Source organism: Zosterops lateralis, assembly GCF_965231275.1.
Source record: "Zosterops lateralis genome assembly, chromosome: 1".
Lineage (NCBI taxonomy): Eukaryota > Metazoa > Chordata > Aves > Passeriformes > Zosteropidae > Zosterops > Zosterops lateralis.
Genome location: NC_139762.1, coordinates 47,149,708 through 47,170,580, shown reverse-complemented (window position 1 = coordinate 47,170,580; position 20,873 = coordinate 47,149,708). Strand labels below are relative to the sequence as shown.

The window sequence follows — 20,873 nt, the reverse complement described above, 5'->3', positions numbered from 1 at the left end:
ATGCTCAATCCAGTATTGCTGATTTTTATTCTGATTAGAGTTTTCAACCCTATCACACAAACATGAGCCCAGTAACATGTTAAAACCCCAAGACACAAACACTCACATACATGATTTACTGACTTGCTGATCTGTGGCTTTGGTTTATACTTGAGGTTTGGTCTTTGAGACCAGAAAAAAGGGATAGATCCACGGGTCTGCAAAAGAGTGGAAATGGTTTTAAAGAGGAAAATTTAGAAAATCCACTTGATATTTAAAAATAAAGCAGACAGGTCTGTTTTGTTAAATTAACTCAGTCTGTTTAGTTTTATTTGCATATCTTATATACAATCTATATTTAAAAGTATAGACAGAGTTAGCTATGTATCTGTTCCTTACAGTGACTTTACCTGAACAAATGATGCTTTGCTCCCCTTATAATGCACAATTTGTTCTGTCTCAACAAAGTTAGCAGCGTGCCCTTCTGAATCAATACCTGTGCAGGAAAAAGACTGTGTTAGCCAGCTCAGCCTGCCTGCAGAACAGTGATAGTGCCTCAGCAAAGGCTTCCTTCCCCTCCCTTTTAAGCCCTCACAGGAAGCACAGAGCTGCCTGACAACGCAAAAGTAAATGCACCTTGGGTAAAAGTTTAACATGATCTGCACCAAATTTAAGCAGAACTGTACTTCTTTAAGTTAACTCATTTTGATATTTCTAGCACTAGAAAGTGTAATTTAATATGAAATAAAATACCAGCGCTCTGACACCAAAATATTCACAATTCTATAATAATGGTACTGCAAAAACGGACTAATTTCTTCAAAAGCATGTATGTTGGGACTAAGAACAGAGAAAGCAATTTAAATTCATTTTGAAACAATTAGAGAACACCACTCAGGGCTCCCCTGCCAGCACCAGTGATGCTCTTAGCTGGATTTACTGCTAGACCAAAAGGGCCATTACACACTTGCATTTAGCACCAATGAGAAGAGCTATGTGTTAAAAATCACTACAAAACTTTTGCAGTTATGTCTTAAAGACATGACGAAGAGTCAGTTTTAATAAATACCAAAAAATTCAGTTTTCTTCAGTTCCTAATATTTTCTATGGAGGCAGAACCTCAAGGCAAACTAAACAATGTTTTTTTTGCAAGCTATTATCTTAATGGTAACTCACAGATGGAATACATATTATTTTTGAAATAAATCAGTTTTTTACTTTACCTCTTACATAGTAGCGTACGCCAGCCCTGAAACAGCTTCTTCTGGAAATAAGCAGCCAGTCAAAACACTTGCCATTAATAGAACAAGAGTGCATAGTGATGACTGATGAACAACACTCAGGAAAAAAAACAATGTTTCATTAGGATATTTTTAGATATCAACAGGTAGGAAACAGCAAGGAACCAACAGACTACAGTCAAATAAATCTGTAAACATTTGTCACCCCAACAACAGTTGAACATTAAACTTGAGATACAGTAACAATATTAGCATCAATATGCACACTGCAAAACAACATTCTATGGTGATGTCACTGATGAAGAAACATTAAAACTGTAGCAATTTTGAGAAAATGTGATTCTAAATAAGTTAATTTTTAATTATGACCGTAAGACCCAGAATAAAGAATCCATCTAATCCATAATTTTATTAGACTACCTTAACAGTTTCTTGTCCCTCTTGCTTTTAAAAATTAACTACTTCAAAAAATACCTCTTCAATTTTTTTTCTAGGCTTTTACCAGAGTAAATACTTTGTTGTACCAGTAAGTGCAACATACATCACATCTACAAATGCCAGAACTAGCAGTAAAATAGACTGGCTTTCAAATTCATGTGAAGAAGGAGACAATGAACACACCACACCAAGAGTCCAGTGTGAACTTCTCACACAAGAATGGTTTCCTGCCTGGGCTACATAACCGAAGTGCCAAATGCACCTGGGACTAACCAACAAACGGGGCAATGACAACAATTTCAGCTTTAGTCTTGTTTTGTGCTACTTATAGTGGCACTTATTTAGACTGCAGTAAGCTATAGGGTCTAATAGAGACCAGCTCTCATGGAAAATTTCTCCAGGTAGATTCACCAGCTTGCATGCTTTGCCCCTAAAAACTGAAACCTATCACTTTAAAGCAAGCAGAAGATCAAAATGGCCAATTTTTAAATTAGCGTACTGCAGTCTTCTCCTCTTTGAGGAATCTAGATACTCCATCACGAGTAAAATTTAGGCTCAGTATCTATGATTCCAGTGGGACATAAAGCAGCTGTGTCACTCATGAGCACCTCAGCTATGTTAAAGAACACACTGATTTCATATATGAGTCATCTTGATTTCTGTCTGTATTTATGCTGGTTTGTAAACAACCCCCAAAAATATAATACAAATTGGCCCCATCCAGAATGTTCTCACAATTCATGAATTAAGGCTGATAAATAACATTCCTCTGTTTTCCTGGAAAATTACTGCCAGATCTTTTAATTCAACACTTTTACAGCCAACCGTATTCTGCAAGAAAGATTACCTCTAACCTTAGCTGCTCAGCAGCTGTCAGCTTATTTTCTGCTGGTAATCCGTCCTCACTTAAAATGACAACTTGCTATTAGCAACTTCCACATATACAGGAAAGGACAAGACAGAATTTACTGTTCCTCAGAAGAGCTTTGGTTTGGAGCAGCAAGGGAAATATTAAACATAGTTTAGGGCTTCAGGTGCTCAAAATCTCAACTATCCAAGTCCACTATTTATCATCACTGCAAGACTAGAAGCCCAGTACACACAGCTGAAAAACTATATTTGGGTTTATACTGAGGGTGAGTGAACCTTTGGTATTACTGAAATATCTACTAGTGGCACTGTAACAGTTCTGCTGAGAGGTCTTCCTAGCATTTTTACCAGTAGAAATCCCCTTTCTTCAAATTCCTGAGTTGTCCAAGGTTTTCCTGTCATTTTAATTTAGCCAAACATTACTTATGCTAATTATTTATACAAATATTAAAAAAACGGATTAAGGAAGGCGTTAATTGCAGTCTGTCAGTTGTTAATTGCAATTTACTCAGAACCAGCAGGATAAAGATTAGAGTATTTCATGGTTCCCTTTTGCTATCTTTCCTTTGTCTCTCTGCCTACTCCCACAACACTTTCCATTAAATGAAGTCACTGGAAAGGACTGGAGATCTGCCAGCTGCTGACAGCCCTACCAGATCAACTGATTCCATCTGGAAGCCATTCCCTGCACACACCTGAGAGGCCTTTGCAATGGAGGAACAAAGCAGAATATGGCATTACTTGCTCCACCCGATCTTGACAGTCCTTTTCATGCTGTCAGTTCAGGAGCAACACATTGCCTCCAGAAAGCATTCAGCTTCCTTGCGGCATTCATCCCTTCTCAAAAGAAAACTAATGACTGCTTTGCTAAAGGCTGTTTCCCAAAGCATTGGTTCAGGAAAAGCAGCTGCTCAGGGAAAGCATTCCAGGAGCCGTCAGCAAAACTTATCGTTTTATTCATCAACATCCATAAGCACTCCTTCAAGTCAAAACTGTTCTCCCTTACTTTGTATCTAAAGCAAATGCATCCTTATAGCAAGATAAAAAAGTACTAAAGCTGGTGGAAGAGCATTTGCTGTATTAATCTTAACCTTCCCACTGAAAGACAGTTATGCAAACCATGACTGTAAAATTAAATCCATTAAGCCTTCAAAGCAGAATATTCAAGGGAGCTAACACACAAGTGGGCTATCAAACAATATGTAACACCCATATACGAGCAGACTGTAACTTATTTCTGACAAGGTGCTCTATGTTATAATTGCCAGTGCAACAACAGAGCAGCCTCATCAGCAGCCGTTTTGCTACTGGACTACCCATACCCAGCAGTCAGTTTTACAATACAAAAGGATACATCCATGCATCACTGGTGTAGCAAACCTATGGATCTGAAACACACAAATACATGTTAAGAATATTAAACACTAGTACCAAGAAAGGTGAGCGACTATGCTTTGCCTAAGGATTTTGCAATGGTTTTATATACTTTATATAATTTACTTTTTGTTTTAAGGTGAAACATTCCTTTCTGAGGAAAGAAGTTGAGGGAAAACAGCAACATATGTAATCCTTATCAGCAGGAGGAAAGAAGTGAAAGTCTAATCCTAATTAAGCAGCCTGGACAAAAAGCAATCTGCTTTGTCCTCCCTATACGTAGCATTTACTCTCCTACAAACATGCCAGATACAAAGCAATACTTGCTGAAAATATTTTGACATGGTGTGTTTGCTTTACCTCCACAGTAGGACATATGCAGAGAGAGTAGTTACAGAAGCCTTCAGTAAGATGTATTTCTATGTGATTAATACTCAAAACGCCTGTTCCAGGGTTTTTCCTATCCTGTCATTCCTGAGTAACTTAATCTTTCAAGAAAACTTTAAAGTTCAATACTAGAAGTCAGAAATCCCACACTTCATTACCTAAAACTGTTCCTGCACCAAGCCACCTGTAATCAATGTGAGGGAAAGTATAGCCTAAAAAATATCAGTTATCTCCCTTTTCAGCTTCTGTGTTTTGTCCCCTAGGTCTGTTTTCACTCGCCAGCCACACTTGGCTTTCCTTTGCTGTTCCCACCACAGCTTCTCTCTCATTTCCCAAGCTTTATTTGCATAGCACTATGCAAACTTTACACCCAGTCATATGCCCCTGGAATATGCACAACAGCCCTTCTCTAATTCATATCTTCACATTCCAGAAGCACTGCACAATCCAGCCTTTTGGAACAGTGCTGTCTAATGTAACAGCACATCTCCACAGGTTACCGAGGCAGAAATAGAAGCAGTGCGTCACTTCTTTGATAAATGCAAAGTACTGATGGAGAGAGGAGGCTGCTGTAGTGCAGCAATCCAAGGAGTTTAACAGACACAAGGTGTCTCTGGTAGAAGGAGCACAGACAGTCTGGCCATTAAGGTGTCACAGCTGTGGCTCATGGTCCTGCACTGGTATTTGCTGGACTAAGTGAATTCAAAGGTTACACTGTGTTAGTCTTCATTTGAAATAAACTTGAAGAATCAAAACTGTCAGTCTTACTCTTAATTACCAGCTTTATGATTGATTCAACGGGAAAATGGAGTTTAAACTGCAGTCATGGAGAACGATGTGAGACAGTCTTAGGAAAAAAGTGATGAACTGGACCTTGCCTATACCCAAAGATAACTAACTAAATTCCAAAATGCTTGAGAAGCACACAGCATAACTTGCCCTTTGGTTTGTGTGAGCAGCTATCTTCACAGCACAGTATCTTCAAGTAGACACTTCCAAAAAATTAGCTTTCTAGAAGTACTACTGAGGACACTGACAAAGTTGGAAGTTTGAAAGCAGAAGACTCACTGTGCTAAACTAGATGATGACTAGCCACGTTATACTAGATTCTGGCTGTCTGAAAGAGACAGAATCACAAAAAGCTGTTGCATACTTATAGCAAAAGTATATTTGTTCTCTGTTAACCTAATCATTACTAAGTGTTTACCTCTGGTTGAGCAACAAATTCTCTCAGAAGGTGTCCATTCCACACAAACCGCGGATCTGCCTGCAGCAAGAAAAAGGCCAACATGCTTTTAGAGACAGTCAGTTCTGTTTAATTCGACATAAGGGCAGTATCACAGCACCCATGTGTCACATTAGTTACGGGAACAGGTACAAAATGGAGACAAAGTTCCCTTCTTTCATCAGTAGCCTTCATATCCTCAACTAGAAATCTAAATAAAGATTACAGAGAGCTATTCTTTTAACTACTCTTAAGGGTAGTTAGCTACTCTTAAGGGTAGTTAATTACTCTTAAGGGTTGCCTGACACTTCTAAACTATTAACAACTGAGCCAAAGAACATAACACATTAGTGGCCCTAAGCTGGGGTTGTTTCCTTCTACCAGTGTACTGTTAAAAAATAACAAACACAAACATCAAACAAAAACACCCACACTCCAAACACTGATCAGGCTTCTCTTGCAGAGGCAAACTGGAGATGTTCAAAATTGCCATCATCCTTTTGATAAGCCATTATACTGCAGCCATGGGCATATGAAATAACACTGCAATAATTGTAACCACCTAAGATCTGAATTTACTTTTTTACTGTACTTTGCCTTTCAAACAACCTTCTTAAGTGACACAATTTTAATGTAAACCAATCCTTTTATGTTCCTGCTCTCCCTGGCAAGAGGACTGCCAGAGCAGCATTTGATGATGCAAAACAATCCCCAAATGTAAACAGTTTTTCCAATATTAAAAAACCAAACCAAAACAAAACTCCATCAATATAGACACAAGAGAATTTCAAGTTCGAATTATATTCGGCTGTTGTCTTTAAGACAAAAGCAGCATACTAAATTAATGCTTCACACAAAGAATTGGAATACTTTAGACAGAATACAACATCCCAAAATTGACAGCCATAAAACCGGCAGTTCTATATTCCAAGTTATCCTGGAAAAGAATATGAACACAAGTACAATTTATTCCACTTTGGAACTCCTTCCCCCCATACCAGGTCAAAGGAATTACTTGCTTTCTCTCAATTTATCGGCTTAGCTCCTTATTCGTGTAATTAGAAGTGTTCAATATTACAGGCAAAATTTAATTTATTTTAGATCTCTCAAAATCCATTTAAAATATACTTTAGGAAGTACTTCTAACTGCCAACCTGGAAGTGTGACATCAGATCAGAACAGATCCCTAGAACGCCCTGCTGCTCACAAGCCATGAGACTTGCATGGAGCAGCATGCTCAGACACAGCCCCTAACAGCTTGGATAAAACACCACATCATTTAAACATCATCTGTATCACACTGACTGACAACTTGCAAGACACAGACATGAAGCAAACTGAAATCCTCACCCTCTCTAGAAGGCTCATCTCCTGGAACTCTGGGCTCGTGTTGGCCAGCCGTTGCAGGGTGTGTGTTAGGTCGTAGGTTGTTGAGAAGTAAAACCCGTCCACGCTCAAGACATGGTTAAGCATTGATAAAAATACTTTATTGTCCTGCAACTGTTGAGATGAGGAAAGAACAGAAGAGCTGTTATACACTACTATCAAGATATTTTACTCTTGAAAGCTATCACTACTTTTTGAAGTGATGAGATGAATTTTGCTAGTGCTCTAGCAATACATGACCTCATCCAGAGATTACCATACAAGAAGGAAAGCATGAGAGTGCAATTCTGATACCAGTTCACTGGTAACTTGCAGCTAGCACACTGCAACCAAATTCTGCAACAACAGTGGAGAGCAGAGAACAGTATTCCTGTGAGGTAAATAGCTATCGATATTAAATAAATTCTAGCAACTTCCAAGCAAAAGGGAAGCTGTTAGTTTCCCTGAAAACTATTCAGTAAAAAACCCCCAAAACGACAAGATGGAAAGACAAAAGAATAGTTATAATCTGTGTTCTGGTTCAAGTTCTGATTAACCTCATTCCTTTCCTGAAAAAGCATCAGATTCTTTTCCAGCTCCATTGATTAGACACCCTGATCTGCTCTTTATCAACCCGCTACACATCTGTCTTAAAATCTTCCACCTATCCCTCCCTCAAAAAAATAAAAGTCAATTCTTCCCTGCTAGGTAACTACATAATTGAACAATTCCCTAAAGAAAGCAAGACAGGTAAGGTGACAGCAATGCAGTGGGGGCTGTCAGAAGAGTAAACCTGTGAGAAAGACTTAACAGAAGCATTAGGAAGGGTGTACCATCTTATTAGAAGCAAAAATGCACATTCATAAACCGCAGATGATATTCTAATATGCACTATGTGGGTTTATCATCTTGACTGCCATGATTTGATATACATCTATACACAAATATTACAGCCACTCTAGTAACAAATCAGAAAAAAGGTATTGTTCAAAGAGCTTCTTAAAAAAATCATGGCTTCAACAAATAAGGTCCTGAGGCAACAAACATTAACATACAGTAACATTCCTCCACACTCCCCTAATCAATGTACCTACCTGAATATCAGTTAAGTGCAGCATGGTCTTTTTGTAGGAGAGGATGTCAAAGTCTGTTGCTTTCCAGATTGCATGACTGAAAATCTCACCTACTTTTTTCTTTTTTGTTATTACAATAAGATATGTGCCTGTAAATCAGAAAAAACAAAGTTAGGAGAAAAAAAAAAAAAAAAGCTGCCTGTATTAAGAAAAGCAGCCTATACCCATATCAGAAAACTGAAACCAACAGGACTTTATATTCTTAAGTGTTGCAAAAACACACAGGGCTGGAGCAAAAGCAAAATGTACTTGCTAAGCTATCCACTTTTCTATGCTCAGAGATCTTGAGCTACTCATTAAGTTTAAGGAATTTTAAAGAAAGTGGACAAGATAAAGCACTACCTACTCTCACTTCTGATCAGAGACAGTCTGAAAGTCTTCTGAAAGGTTTGCAAACCCAGAAAGAGGCCAATGCTCTTGAATGTGGTTTGAAAAGCACAGAGCAAGTCCAAAACACATGAAAGGAAGCATGATTCAAAAGCCAAGAAGATTATTCAACTTATCATGAAAAAATATTCCTCGTAACAGAATCAAAACAGAACAGATTTGGGGTTCTTTTAGCAATTTAAGACAGGAAGTTTGCTGCTTCCCTGGTTGCATAAGTAATGGAGCAAAATCCCTGCCCCATAATCATGGACAGTTCACTCAGAGCAATTAATTTACACTTGCTGGTGAACACAACACAACTGTATTTGTAAGCATAGTGTATTTCAGTGTCATCTTGTTTTTGAAGAAGAAGTTTACTCTTAATACTGCAATAGGCAAAGAATATTTGTATTTGTTAAAGATGCCACATTGCCAGACACAGGGCCAGTTTTAGAGTTAACAGCAGTGAACTACCTAATAGCACTTAGCTAAACACTTAATTTAACTGATAACATCTTTACTTTTACAGTTGTATACTAACACTCAGTGCAAAGCTCTGGAGGATAGAATGCAAAAACCCTAAGCTTTTAAGAGACTTAACATAGTCTATATTTTATTTAATATTCAGGTAGATGAATAGTAGTCATTACCAAGCCTGTAAGTGGTGAAAATTCCCCTTTGGGGCAGTTCAGTTTTAAAACACTCAGTGAGTGTTAAACACTCATTGAGTCCCTAAGACACACGTATCCATTACATTGCCCTTACTCTGCAAGACCCACAATTCTTTAGAATATGGACATAGAAAGTTCAGCAGTTTTAAGATCCTGCAGAAGTCACTGCATTCAACACAATCACCCTTTGCCTCAGTTGGGAATACTCCAGTGAGTGATCTTTAATCCTTTCTACATATGGTGATTTTATTCAGTATGTATGCTGCTTATTACATCATTTTTCAGAGTACTTCAGTCTCGAACTCTACCAAATTCTACAAAAAGGACTGTTGGAGCAGCAATACTTACTTTCCCAAAAGCTTACACTTTATGCATCAGGTGTATTAATGACAATGGCTGCTTAAACCAGACTACTGAGACACTTAAAAAAACCACTTGGATGATTTATTCTTACATTATCCTAAAACTCTCTAAACTTAGAGTTGTTCCAGTCTGCCCGTTTCCTTTCCATGCTGGATTTCCTTTGTATTTGCAAGGCAGTTCCAACAAAATCATTACTTGAACAGCTGCATCTACTTGTCTATCATCCAGCCACTCCCAGCTATTTGTGTACCATGATTATTGATCAAGCTTCACAAAGCAATGCTTGACTGTTGCATCAAATCCTGCAGCTAAGATTAAAATAGTTACAAAGAATAAGTAGATGAGGTCCTTTCTCTTTGAGGTTCTTTTCACTCATTTGAAATGCATTCCTTATAACTCGAACAACTGCCAGCTAACCCTACCTTTAGAGTACCTCTGGGTTTAAGAGTTACACAAACATTCATGATAGATTTGGAGGCCTCCATCCTCTTGAAGCCACAAGGAAAGCCTATCATACTGATGAAAATGCAACCTCAGATACTTGCAAATACTATTCTTGCCTTTAAAGCTTCTTTAGCAATCTATTTTGTTGAAGTATTTTTAAAGAGCACAGTTCTGTTCTCCTTACCTGCCACCAATCGGATTGTTCCCAAAATACCAAATATAGGCCTTGTAACAGCTGAAGGGGGAACATCTTTTTTAACTGAAAAGCAGAAGAAAAGAACATCAGAATTTCAAAGGAGATTTGGGAAGAGGATCTAGTATTCTAACCCACTTTCTAACCAATTTCTCATGTTTTATCAGAGTAGTCATTCAACTGAATAAATTCAAGCTTATTTACATTATAGCAAGTAGACTCCTCAATAATATATTGTCCAGCCAGCTTCAAGAAGCTTTGTTTTGAAGCCATCAAGACATAAGGACAACAAAACCATAAGTGCTTGTGGCCTGCCAGGTCTGTTTGCTTCTTCTGAGCCTTGGTCTATTTCTGTCTCAGAAGACCTAGGCTATCTCTGCAAAACTACCAACAACAGCACAGATGTGGCAAGGGACACAGTATTCAAAACAACATACCAAGAGACCCCAAAAGTACCCAAATAGCAATTAGAAGTCTTAGCGTGTGTAAATTTCATTTGTCTACACTTCTAAAGCAACAGAAGGGATTTTAGAGAATCTCAAACTCAAAACATCCCCTAGAATGAAGTATTTTCTCAGAACTCAGAAAACTGAGAAAGGTAACCCTTGAATCTTCCTTTTCTTTAAATACCTTGCAGGTTCATCTGATAAAAGAGCAGCAGTGAGAGAGATGTAGACAGACAAACGATTTGGGATAACTATCTTGACAGCTTTGAAGGGACAGTTTTGAAGGAGAAATTGAAACAATACACTATGATACTGAAAGTATCAGTGGGATGGGCACACTGCTCTTATGTGAGGTATACAAGAGAGACAATGACTGCTTTTCTATTACTATTACTGTAGCATTTCAGTCTGTTTGGAGATTAGTAATACTGTGCTGCCAAACTCCTGAAGTATCAAAAGGGAAGTCTCCCACCACCTTCCTTTTATTGTTATTTAATCCAAGTTCTTTGTTTCACATTCTTTAAAAAATGAAACTAAAATTTTCAAGATAGCAACAGGCTTAAAACTATTCTCACTGACATTTGAATCCAGACTTGCAACGCTGAACAAAAATGGATTTTTTATTGTTGTTATTTCTAGAGACCTTATGAAAAGTCAGGTTTCAGTTTTACATAAAAGACAGCACTGGGGCAATTTGGAAAAGCTGCAGAACCCCAGTGTTCAATCTTTCCCCTGTTTGATCTTGAACTTCTAGCACCAAGCCCAGCTAGCCTGATGAGTCAGCTTCCCCTGTTGTGATGGACAGTCTTATCAAAAACCAGACAAGCACTATCACCCTGGTAATCCACAGCATAAAACCCACAGCCAAAAAGCATTTGAAACAAAGCTCTGCAGAACAGAACACAAAGCACTGTTTTAAACTTAGCTTAAAAAAAAGGCAATTATATCAGTATCATCTCAGTAAGGTTCTGAAGATCTTGGATTCTTAGAGCAAAACAGACAAAAAGGACAGAGCAGACTGTATTGAGAAAAACTGGTGAGGAGAGTCACCTGTAAGAGTCACTTCTGTGGAGACTCTGTCAATAGCAAGCACATCATCTGCCCCATCATCACAGGCTTCCACATAGAACTTCTCTGGTGTTATATGCCTTTAAGGGAATAGAGAGGAAAAAGGAATTAGTTTAGCAAAACTTACTTTGGGTTTGTTTATTTTTCACCACCTGAAGACAGAGCAATCAATTTCACACCTTATTTCAGCTGCAAAATAACAAAATCCTCATTGGATTGCTTCCCAACAGCCACTGATGTTGACAGTGTGCAAAAAAAAAAAAAAAAAAAAAGGAAAAAAAAAAGAAAAAGAAGGCAGCAAGTCCAGCTCATCAGTTATTGCAAAATTCATGGCCTGTTTAATAACCTTAATCCTTTTTTTATTACTGTAAAGATATGAAAGTGAGTTTGTGTACACAGTGCTCCACTCTAATTCCTGTAAGCTTGAACCATATCTGGTAAACCAAAACCCAATGCAAAATCCGAAGTTTTTAAACTGAAAACATCCTAACATCAGACCACATCCCTAATATAAGTCTAATAAACGTAATGTATGAAATTATAAACACACCTGTTTCACATTAGTGTTGTACGTATTGCAAGAATCCACTGGAAACAACACAGTAGAAATGGAGAAGTTCAAGTAGCACACAAAAGCACAGTAATTTATTGAAGCAGTGTCTCAACACCACCATTTCCCAAACATGTCAGGCAGGTCTACATAACACACAGGGCATTAACGTGTATCCCCCCAGCAGACAGACAAGTCACACACTGACTTCCTGTTCAGACTTCATTGCCATCTTTCCCTTCCTTCCCCTCAAAACCAGCACAAAACCCAACGCTAGTCATGAAGAGTTTTTACAAGTGTTCTTTAAAAACACACCCATGGTGGTATTTCCAAGTAGCCAGACACATTACACTGGCATTGACAGGAGGATTATGCAGACGTGACTTGTAGCCATCACACAGGAAACCCTGAGCAAACAAACAAAGCACCTCAAACACCCTTAAACTATTGTTCTTGACTCTTACAGTGATTTTTCTTAGTTTAAGGCTTGAGAAGACATGGGGTCAGAGTTTTAAAATTCTTGTTCTGGTAATAGGGTAGGTATTTTTAGGCTCCTTCTCCCTAAATAGATCTTGCATTTCTACACATCTTTTAGTTTTTTTTAATACTTCAGAAAGCTGAATTAGAATCCTGATTTAGATCAGAGGAGTCTGATGGCCAGGTTTTGGTAGCAGAGGGGCTACAAAACTGGCTCCTGTGAGAAGCTGCTGGAAGTTTCCTGTGTCTGACAGAGCCAATGCCAGCCAGCTCCAAGACAGACCCACTGCTGGCCAAGGCCCAGCCCATCAGTGATGGTGGCAGCACCTCCAGGGTAACATTTAAAAAGGGGGAAACACTTCTGTGCAACAGCAGCAAAGGAGAGGAGCGAGGACGTGTGACAGAAACAGCCCTGCAGACACCAAGGTCGGTGCAGAATGAGGGACAGCAGGTGATCCCCCTGCAGCCCCTGACAAAGAGCAGTGAGGCAAAGCTGTCCCTCAGCAGCCCATGGAGGTCCACGGCAGAGCAGAGATCCACCTGCAGCCCTGGGAGGGCCACAACAGAGCAGGATAATGCTGGTTAGAACACGGTGCTAATAACACCAGTGTTGTGGGTTTGATCCTCATATGGGCCATTTACTTAACAGCTGAACTTGATGATCCTTGTGGGTCCCTTCTAACTCAGAATATTCTGTGAGGCTGTGAACCCATGAGAAATCTGTGCTGGAACAAGCTGCTGGCAGGACTTATGAACCTGCTGGGAAACCATGCCAGAACAACCTGTTCCTGAAGGACTGCACCCTGTGGAAGGGACCTATGCTAGAACAGCTCATGAAGAACTGCAATCTATGAGAAGGACTCACTGTGGACAGAATGGTGGAGAATTATCTCTGGGAGAGGGACCCCATGCTGGAGCAGGGGAAGAAGTCCTTCCACTGGGGAAGCAGCAACAGAGAAAGTGTGATGAACTGACCACAAACCCCATTCCCAGTCTCCCTGTGCTGCTGGGGGGAAAAAAAGGAAGTGGATAAAATTAGTAGTGAAGTTGAGATGGGGAAGAAGGGAGGGATGAGGGGAAGGTGTTAAGATTTGTCTTGATTTCTCATTATCCTATACTGATTTGATTGTTTGTTACTAAATTAAACTAATTTCCCCAAGTTGACTCTGTTTTGCCAGTGACTGTAATTGCTGAGTGATCTCTCCCTGCCCTTATCTTGACCCAAGAGTTGTTCCTTTTGTATTCTCTCCCCTATCCAGATGAGGAGGGAAGTGACAGAGCCACTCCAGTGTGCACCCAGCATCAACTCACCAAAGTCCTTAAAAAGAGGTCTTGAATACCCCACTTTCCACCCACTTAAAGCAGGACCAACTTCAAAGTTTATTCAACTTTTAAGTTAAACCCTGTTTCTTAGGGTGCATTTTGACTCTCCCAAAGGATGGTGATTTCACAACCTAACTATGAAATTAGAGGAAAGCCAGGGGAGAGCAAATACTGAACTGAAAAAAACCCACCAAACAACATAATACAACAAACTGTAAAGCAATTAATAGTTAAGTGTTCATCAGATAATTTAACTTCATTATAGTCTATGGGTCCTAAAACAGGAAACACATCTACAAGTACTTCCTTTGTAAATCAGCATCCTTAAATCTTTCATGTACACATATTAAATGCTCAATCTTTGAAAATAAAAATATCAGAGTAAGAAACACAAATATGCAGTTTGCTGAACACTGAAGCCTTAAAACACCTACTTTGTTTCCACTGCTTTTGTTTTTGATGACGTGCACCTGTGCACCCCACGGTCTTTATAGGGGGTTCCACAGCAAAAATGGGAGCTGTTTTCACAGCAAAAAGTAAACAAGTGTACACAGAGAACAGGGGCAAGACAAGCTTAAAGATATCTACAAACCCTCACTTTGTTAAAGAATCTAACAAGAAAAGAGGATATACTATTTAAGATGCAGTCAGAAATCTATTGCTAACTGGCAGGAGGCATTTTTTCCACAAGAGAAAGCTGCAGCTTATCCTCTACTGGTTTAGTTGAACACTCATCTTCCCCTGGGATGTCAGTTAACACACAAGATTCCAGTTAAAACAACAACTGGAAAGAGACTCTAAGAAGTTTAATATTGGACCTGCTGTGCCATTAACACAGATGCTGATGGGCTCTTACTCATCTGAGCATCTCAAGCAAAGTAAGTTGAAAAAATATATTAACTTATCAGGTCATAAACAGAGTGCTGAGAACTACAGTTTCAGTTTTTGAATTCTCTATATGAAGAGCACAACATGGACAACACATCTACACTGATTGTACAGAGCACAAAAAGCATTTACACGTAATATGAATATTTTTAAAAGCTGCTCCTTACGTTATAAAGTGCAACATGGCCATGACACTACTACAGTCTCAGAACAGAGATTCACATACATACTGGTTAAAGCCTGTTTTTAATCAACTGAGAAGAAGCTTACAAATCTCAAATAATTGTCATATAAACAAATGCTTTTTTTTACCACATGCAAGAACAACAATTTCTCCCCCAAGAACAAGAAGCCCTTTATCTCAATATCCCCAAACTGAAAAGAAAATAGAGAATCAGGGCTGCCACTGCAAATGATGCTTGGTCTCTCAGTGTGTGTCACATGCCCCACTCTGCTAGATCAGATCCCAGCATTTCTCTCTCTCAAATCCTAGACCACAATATTTCCTGCCACTACCATTGCCCTTTTAACAATTTTATCATCTTCATTTCCTCTTACACAGTATCTACAGTTTAAGCAAAACTAGAAATTAATGTTTCGTATTTATTCAAAGTCCTCCTTCCCATGGTCCTCTCCAGGACTAAATTTGGTGACAAAAGCATCATGTAAGGCAAGTCATCCTTGTTTTCAGTTGAATGGATGAAAAAGGCTTCAGCAGCTTGCAGCAGTCTGAAACAGAAATGTTGTTTACTCTTGAGAGAGGAGGGAAACAGGGGTAAGAGGAAATGAAGTTACCAATCTACAAAGCTGACAAAACTTGAACAATTACTACACTGCTGGGATCACCTTTGAAAACTGCCTTAAATACAGCTGTGCAACACAAACTGGAAAGCCTAAGGCCCTGCGAGATATTAAATTCGTGCTTCAGAAGAAGTGGGATAATTAGTGCTCTATGAAATTTTCAACAGAAAGATGATTCATTCAGTCCTTCCTTCATTTGTGCAAGAACTTCAACATTTCCTAAAATAAATGTAGTTGTGGAAGAGGCCAAGATACAAAGCAGTTCCAGCCCAAGTGCTGATATACACTTTACCAATTACCAGAACTAGGCTAGCAGTCTCATTCACACTTAGATGACCCTCGCTATCGTAAAATTGCAATAGTCAAGATGATTCCTCTCACTTGTCTTTCAGAAAGGAAGCTGATGAACACTGCATGCAAGAACAGCTTCATCTCCAAACTGTACTCACCAGCAAGCCTAGGTGTCTATCAAGCTTAGACAGATAGCACACATGCTTATTTTACTCATCTTACAGGGAGATATTAAATGGTGAAGAAATGATCATTCACAAACAGAAATTGTAGATTCATTCTATTCTTTTTAATGCAATAAGGACAGGTGAAAGTCCAAGTGCCAGTATTATGTCATAAATAACAATCAGGAGAGCAGTATTTTATAGGAGCCCATAGAGTCTGTAGTTATGTTTAGAACAGCCACATTCTGTTTTTGTATAAACTTCCTACCTGGCAGTGGAGCCTGCCTTCTCCTCAGCTACACTGTCACTGCTGTCTAGAACCACACAAGACATCAAGAGCTCTCACCACCTTGCTTCATATCATGGTAAACATGCTTACAACTTAACAGCATGTCAAATCTTCCCAAAATTGGAGTCCTTCTATTTCCTTTTTTTTTAACTAAAGGAAAAGTGACCACCATTATAATGAGCTATTCCTCAGTATTGCTGAAGAACAAAGGAAGTGACAAGCACAAATATTTTACATTTCCAGTATAACTCACATTACTCAAGAGAAGTATAGAAGTACTGCAATCACCAAATTCCCATTTCAAATATTACTAAAGGTGATTTGGATTTCATTTTGATAATCTTCTCCAGCTGAAACTGGATTGATGCCAAGAGATAAAACAACTCAGTAGATTTCATTCCTACAATTCAAAGTTGCAGGGGAAAAGTATTAATTCCCAACATAACAGAAAGATTTTAAAAAAACCAAACAAAAAACCAAATCAGTGCTTGCTTACACCAAGTGTAAAGTCAGACTCATTTACAGTTGAGATAGTATTTATTTTGTTTGTGTATTTGTTGTGAAGTTTCACTTCCTCAGTTATGTTATAAAGCAGCATTGTGTACCATACAGATGATGTACAGTTGCATCCCACATTTTAATTAGGCTGATCTTAGAGATAGGAATGAATATTCCCGTGCTCAGATACGTCATGAAAGAGGACCCAGCATGCTCTAATGGCCACTAAAGATAGTACTTCACTCAATATCACTCAGGCCTTCTAGGCCTCAACAGCCAAACTCTTACTTCAGTAATTGATTATTTCACCATAAATACTTAACATTGCCCTAATGCAGGAAACTCTTTGATGTCAGCCTCTGAATACTGTAATAAAGCAAGCCAAAAGCACACTCTGTGATGCACAGAGATGCATTTGGGATCTTGAGCACAGCAAACTGCTCTGCAGTGAGATACAGGAAAGATGTTAGTTTATGCAGAGTCCCAACAGTATCTTAAGTAACACAGTTAACACTGGTGGTTTCAGCACTCCAGAGATTCCAGATTTTCTAGGTGAGCAGGTGTGCTAATTATATGTCTCCCATAAATATTACTCCTCAAGCAGAAACAGCTCAAGGAATTGGAACATCTCCCATACAGCAGTAGTCGTTGCAGGGAGAAAACCCCCAGTATTTAGAAAACTAATGGAAATACCATTTAAAAACAACACAGAAAAGCATCTATTAAAGGCCTAGCTACATCATGTCTATTTCCAGTGAAGTTTCACTCTTCACAAGTTAATGTCCTGCTCAACCAACATCCCTGAGCTGTACCATGACAGCCAACTGGATGGAGCAGGAAGAAAGGGATTTGTAGCTGTTCTTTCTGAAAGTGTTATTCAAATCAAAATGCCCTTTTAGACCTCCCCCCAAACACATACGAGTGGAAGGCACTGTGTTCAAGTGTAGTAGCTACCAAAGACTGACTTTAGTCAGTTTTTGAAGTCTTTGTGAAGTACTTTCACAAAGCATGTGAGGCAACATAACCATGGGCAGGAGTTAAATCTGAGTGTCATGGACCCACAGGATACTGAGAAGGCTATCAGCAAGATAAGTCTTCATCCAAACACACAAAAAAAGTGATTTTAACTGAGCCAAAACAACAGCCGGAATTTTATCTATTCTGCAGACACCCTTAACAATCACTCTTTACCTATTAACTGGACTGGCAACTCCAATGCCAGTTGTGGATGCAATAGCTGTTTGAATTTTACCATCTATTCTTGAGGCTATCAGAAGTTAATTAAATATAACAATGACTGAGGTGACAACTATGGAGTTTCCAGGCCCACAGTTTTCCCAGTAACTGTTGGTGTAACTCAGTAAGCTCCATAAGCAGCACACAGCAGCACTTTCACTGTTACCACCTGAACTTGACTGATGACACTGGTCAAAGCACAAAGGGTGTGAACCATGACTTTTGATAAGGTGGAGAACACCAGAGGTTTGTGCTGACAGCCAGAACCTGTGGCTGGGTGTACAGAATGGAGCCCTGCAATCAGAGAAGCTCCATACAGGGCCAGCAGACTACCCAGAAAAGGTACAGTTGCAGAATCTGACCTTATTTATCATCTTGAGAGTGAGTAATCAGTTAAAAATCTAAACCCAAACACTGCCATCCCTAATTCCCCAAACTGAAGTCCAGCCTGGATTTTTCATACAAACGTTCTCCTTTGACCTTGACAATCTGGTAGGTTTGACTCATCATCCAAGTTATGGCCCTGTATCTTCAAATACTTGAAATGAATGCTGCAGCCATTATCACAACTTGGTGTAATGACAAGAGAAGAAAACAGGCTCATTTTTCAGAACACAAAACAATTCTGTTTTCATGTTTATGAAAAAAAACCCCATGTTAAACTACATCTGAGACAGCCTTGTTCTAAAAAGATCAAAGCTTACTTTTAGCCAAGATTAAACTTTGAATGAGAGAATTCTTTACTAGCCTGTGTCCAGAAAACTGCTTTTACTTGAAAAAGTCCTCAGTAAGAACAACTGTGCACTACAAGTCACACAACTGCTACACAGACAACTCACCTTTGCTCCTCTGCAGCCAAAAAGATCAGAAGATCAGCTTAAAGAAAGACAAATACTGCTAAGGTGACACGAGGGAAAAAAAAAAAAAAAAAGGAAAGAAAGAAAGGAAAAAAAGCTTTCTGTCAAGTAAAGTCTTTCAGCCATCACTGATGAGCTTACTCTTCAGCAATACTCAATTATCTCCAGGGTTGGTGTACCCTCACATAACCAAAAAGAAGCCTGGTGACTTTGAAACACATAACAGCATTATGGCAAACTGCTCATACAAGTCTCCAAAAGATCTGTTTGCTCTGAATCCAAAAGATGACTGTCAAATGAAATTTAACAGAGCATAAAGAACAGTTAAATCAGGCTTAAGAGTCACTTTCAGATACTGCTGCCCGAAAATGGCATCGGTAACTCAATTATGGAGTTTCCAGCTACTGCTTAGAGGTCAAAAGCCTGGGAACGCCTTTAGGACACAGAAAGACACTTCACTTTTGGCTTCAGACAGTCACGAAGTCTCATGCTCAGAGCAATATCCTCGGGAGTCTGAACTGGTCATCGGTGTGAGGGTTTATAATGGAGATGCCTCTTGCAGCGTTAACTTTGCACTGCTTTTGGTTATGCAACTTCTGCTGCTGTATGAAAGGCAGCAAACAAACATGTGGCACACACAGATGTTCAAAGGGTTACAGTCTCCCGTAAAAAAAAAAATAAAATTGTTTTAATAAAAAAATACGCCGGGTAGTTAAAATAATTTATTTGGAAAAGTCACAGCAGGCACTGCACAGGAGAGTCCTGAAAGTTCAAAGCCCTCAAAGTTCAGTCATCAGCTGGCATCAAAACCATCAGACACCACAAAAAAAAAAGCCCATCTGTGTCACGAGAGACCGACGGAGAAGCACGGCCAGGGAATCTCCTGCTGGCCAGCGGCGCTGCCCGCACACAGCCCTAGAGCAGCGCCCCAGCCCCGAGGGCAGCCACCACCCAGCCACCCACCGGCACCAGGGCAGGGCCAGGGAATTGTCAGGGCCGGGAGGGATCCCCGGGGATCACCCGCTCCAAGCCTCGCAAAGGCAGGCAGGGTCACCCAGCGCAGGTGGGTCTGGAATGGCTCCAGAGAGGCAGCCCCGACTCCTCAGGCCGGGGGAAGCCCCTGAGGCGCTGATCTCCGGGACAGGCGGGAGCAGCGGGACAGACCCGGAGCCGCCCGCCCGCAGCCTGTGCCATGGACGGCGACAGGGGAGCCGTGTCCTCGGCCAAAGTCCTCCCTCCTCCTGCTCCTCCCGCACGCAGCCACCACCTCAGGCCGAGCCCTTCGCGGTGACCCGGGCGAGCGAGGGAGCCGGGACGGGCAGAGGGGGCGGAGGACAGGCCGGGGGAGGGCAGGGGACGGCAAGGGACGGGCGACCGTGGCTCCACCGGCGGCTCCTCCCTTCCCTCTCCCTCCCCTTTGGCAGGTGCCAGAGCCGCGTCACCCCGGTCCCAGCGGGTCACTCACAGCTTCAGGCTGGCGTAGGCCGCCGCTGCCGTGGTTCCCGCCGGTGCCGCCGTCGCCATCCGTCCCCTCGGGCTGTCCCGGCCGCCGGCTCCGCTCCGACCCGGCCGCTCCCTCCCTGCCCGACTGACGCGTCCCCGGGCCGGAGCGACGGCGCCCCGCTCGGGACAAACCTCCGCGGGCGCGCTAGCCAGCCCAGGGCGGGGCGCCGCCTATGGCAGGAGGAGGCAGGGCCGGGCGGACCGGGCAGCGCCGCTATTGGCTGAGACAGCGCAAGGGGATTATGGTGAAGTGCGCGGGGGCAGCAGCGGGTACTCGAGCAGGGCCAGTGGCGCAATGGATAACGCGTCTGACTACGGATCAGAAGATTCTAGGTTCGACTCCTGGCTGGCTCGGCTGCTCCTTTTTCACCCGTAGTCACATTTTTTTTTTTTTTTCCGTTGTACTTGGAGCCGAAGGTGCTGCCTACAGCCC

General features: G+C 40.7%; 1 protein-coding gene across 1 annotated transcript in view; it reads right to left on the bottom strand.

Annotated features, from left to right (window-relative positions):
- Positions 1–20,533, bottom strand: part of SACM1L (SAC1 like phosphatidylinositide phosphatase) — a 30,069-nt gene extending 9,536 nt beyond the window's left edge. The window contains exons 1-10 of the mRNA XM_083860513.1: positions 20,403–20,533; positions 11,546–11,643; positions 10,041–10,115; positions 7,974–8,101; positions 6,865–7,014; positions 5,497–5,556; positions 3,883–3,916; positions 1,203–1,304; positions 390–475; positions 111–197 (exon numbers count right to left, since the gene is read on the bottom strand). Coding sequence (XP_083716639.1) covers positions 111–197; positions 390–475; positions 1,203–1,304; positions 3,883–3,916; positions 5,497–5,556; positions 6,865–7,014; positions 7,974–8,101; positions 10,041–10,115; positions 11,546–11,643; positions 20,403–20,461 — 879 coding nt within the window. The 5' untranslated portion in view covers positions 20,462–20,533. The remainder of the gene's footprint in view (positions 1–110; positions 198–389; positions 476–1,202; positions 1,305–3,882; positions 3,917–5,496; positions 5,557–6,864; positions 7,015–7,973; positions 8,102–10,040; positions 10,116–11,545; positions 11,644–20,402) is intronic.
- Between the last annotated feature and the right edge of the window lie 340 nt (positions 20,534–20,873).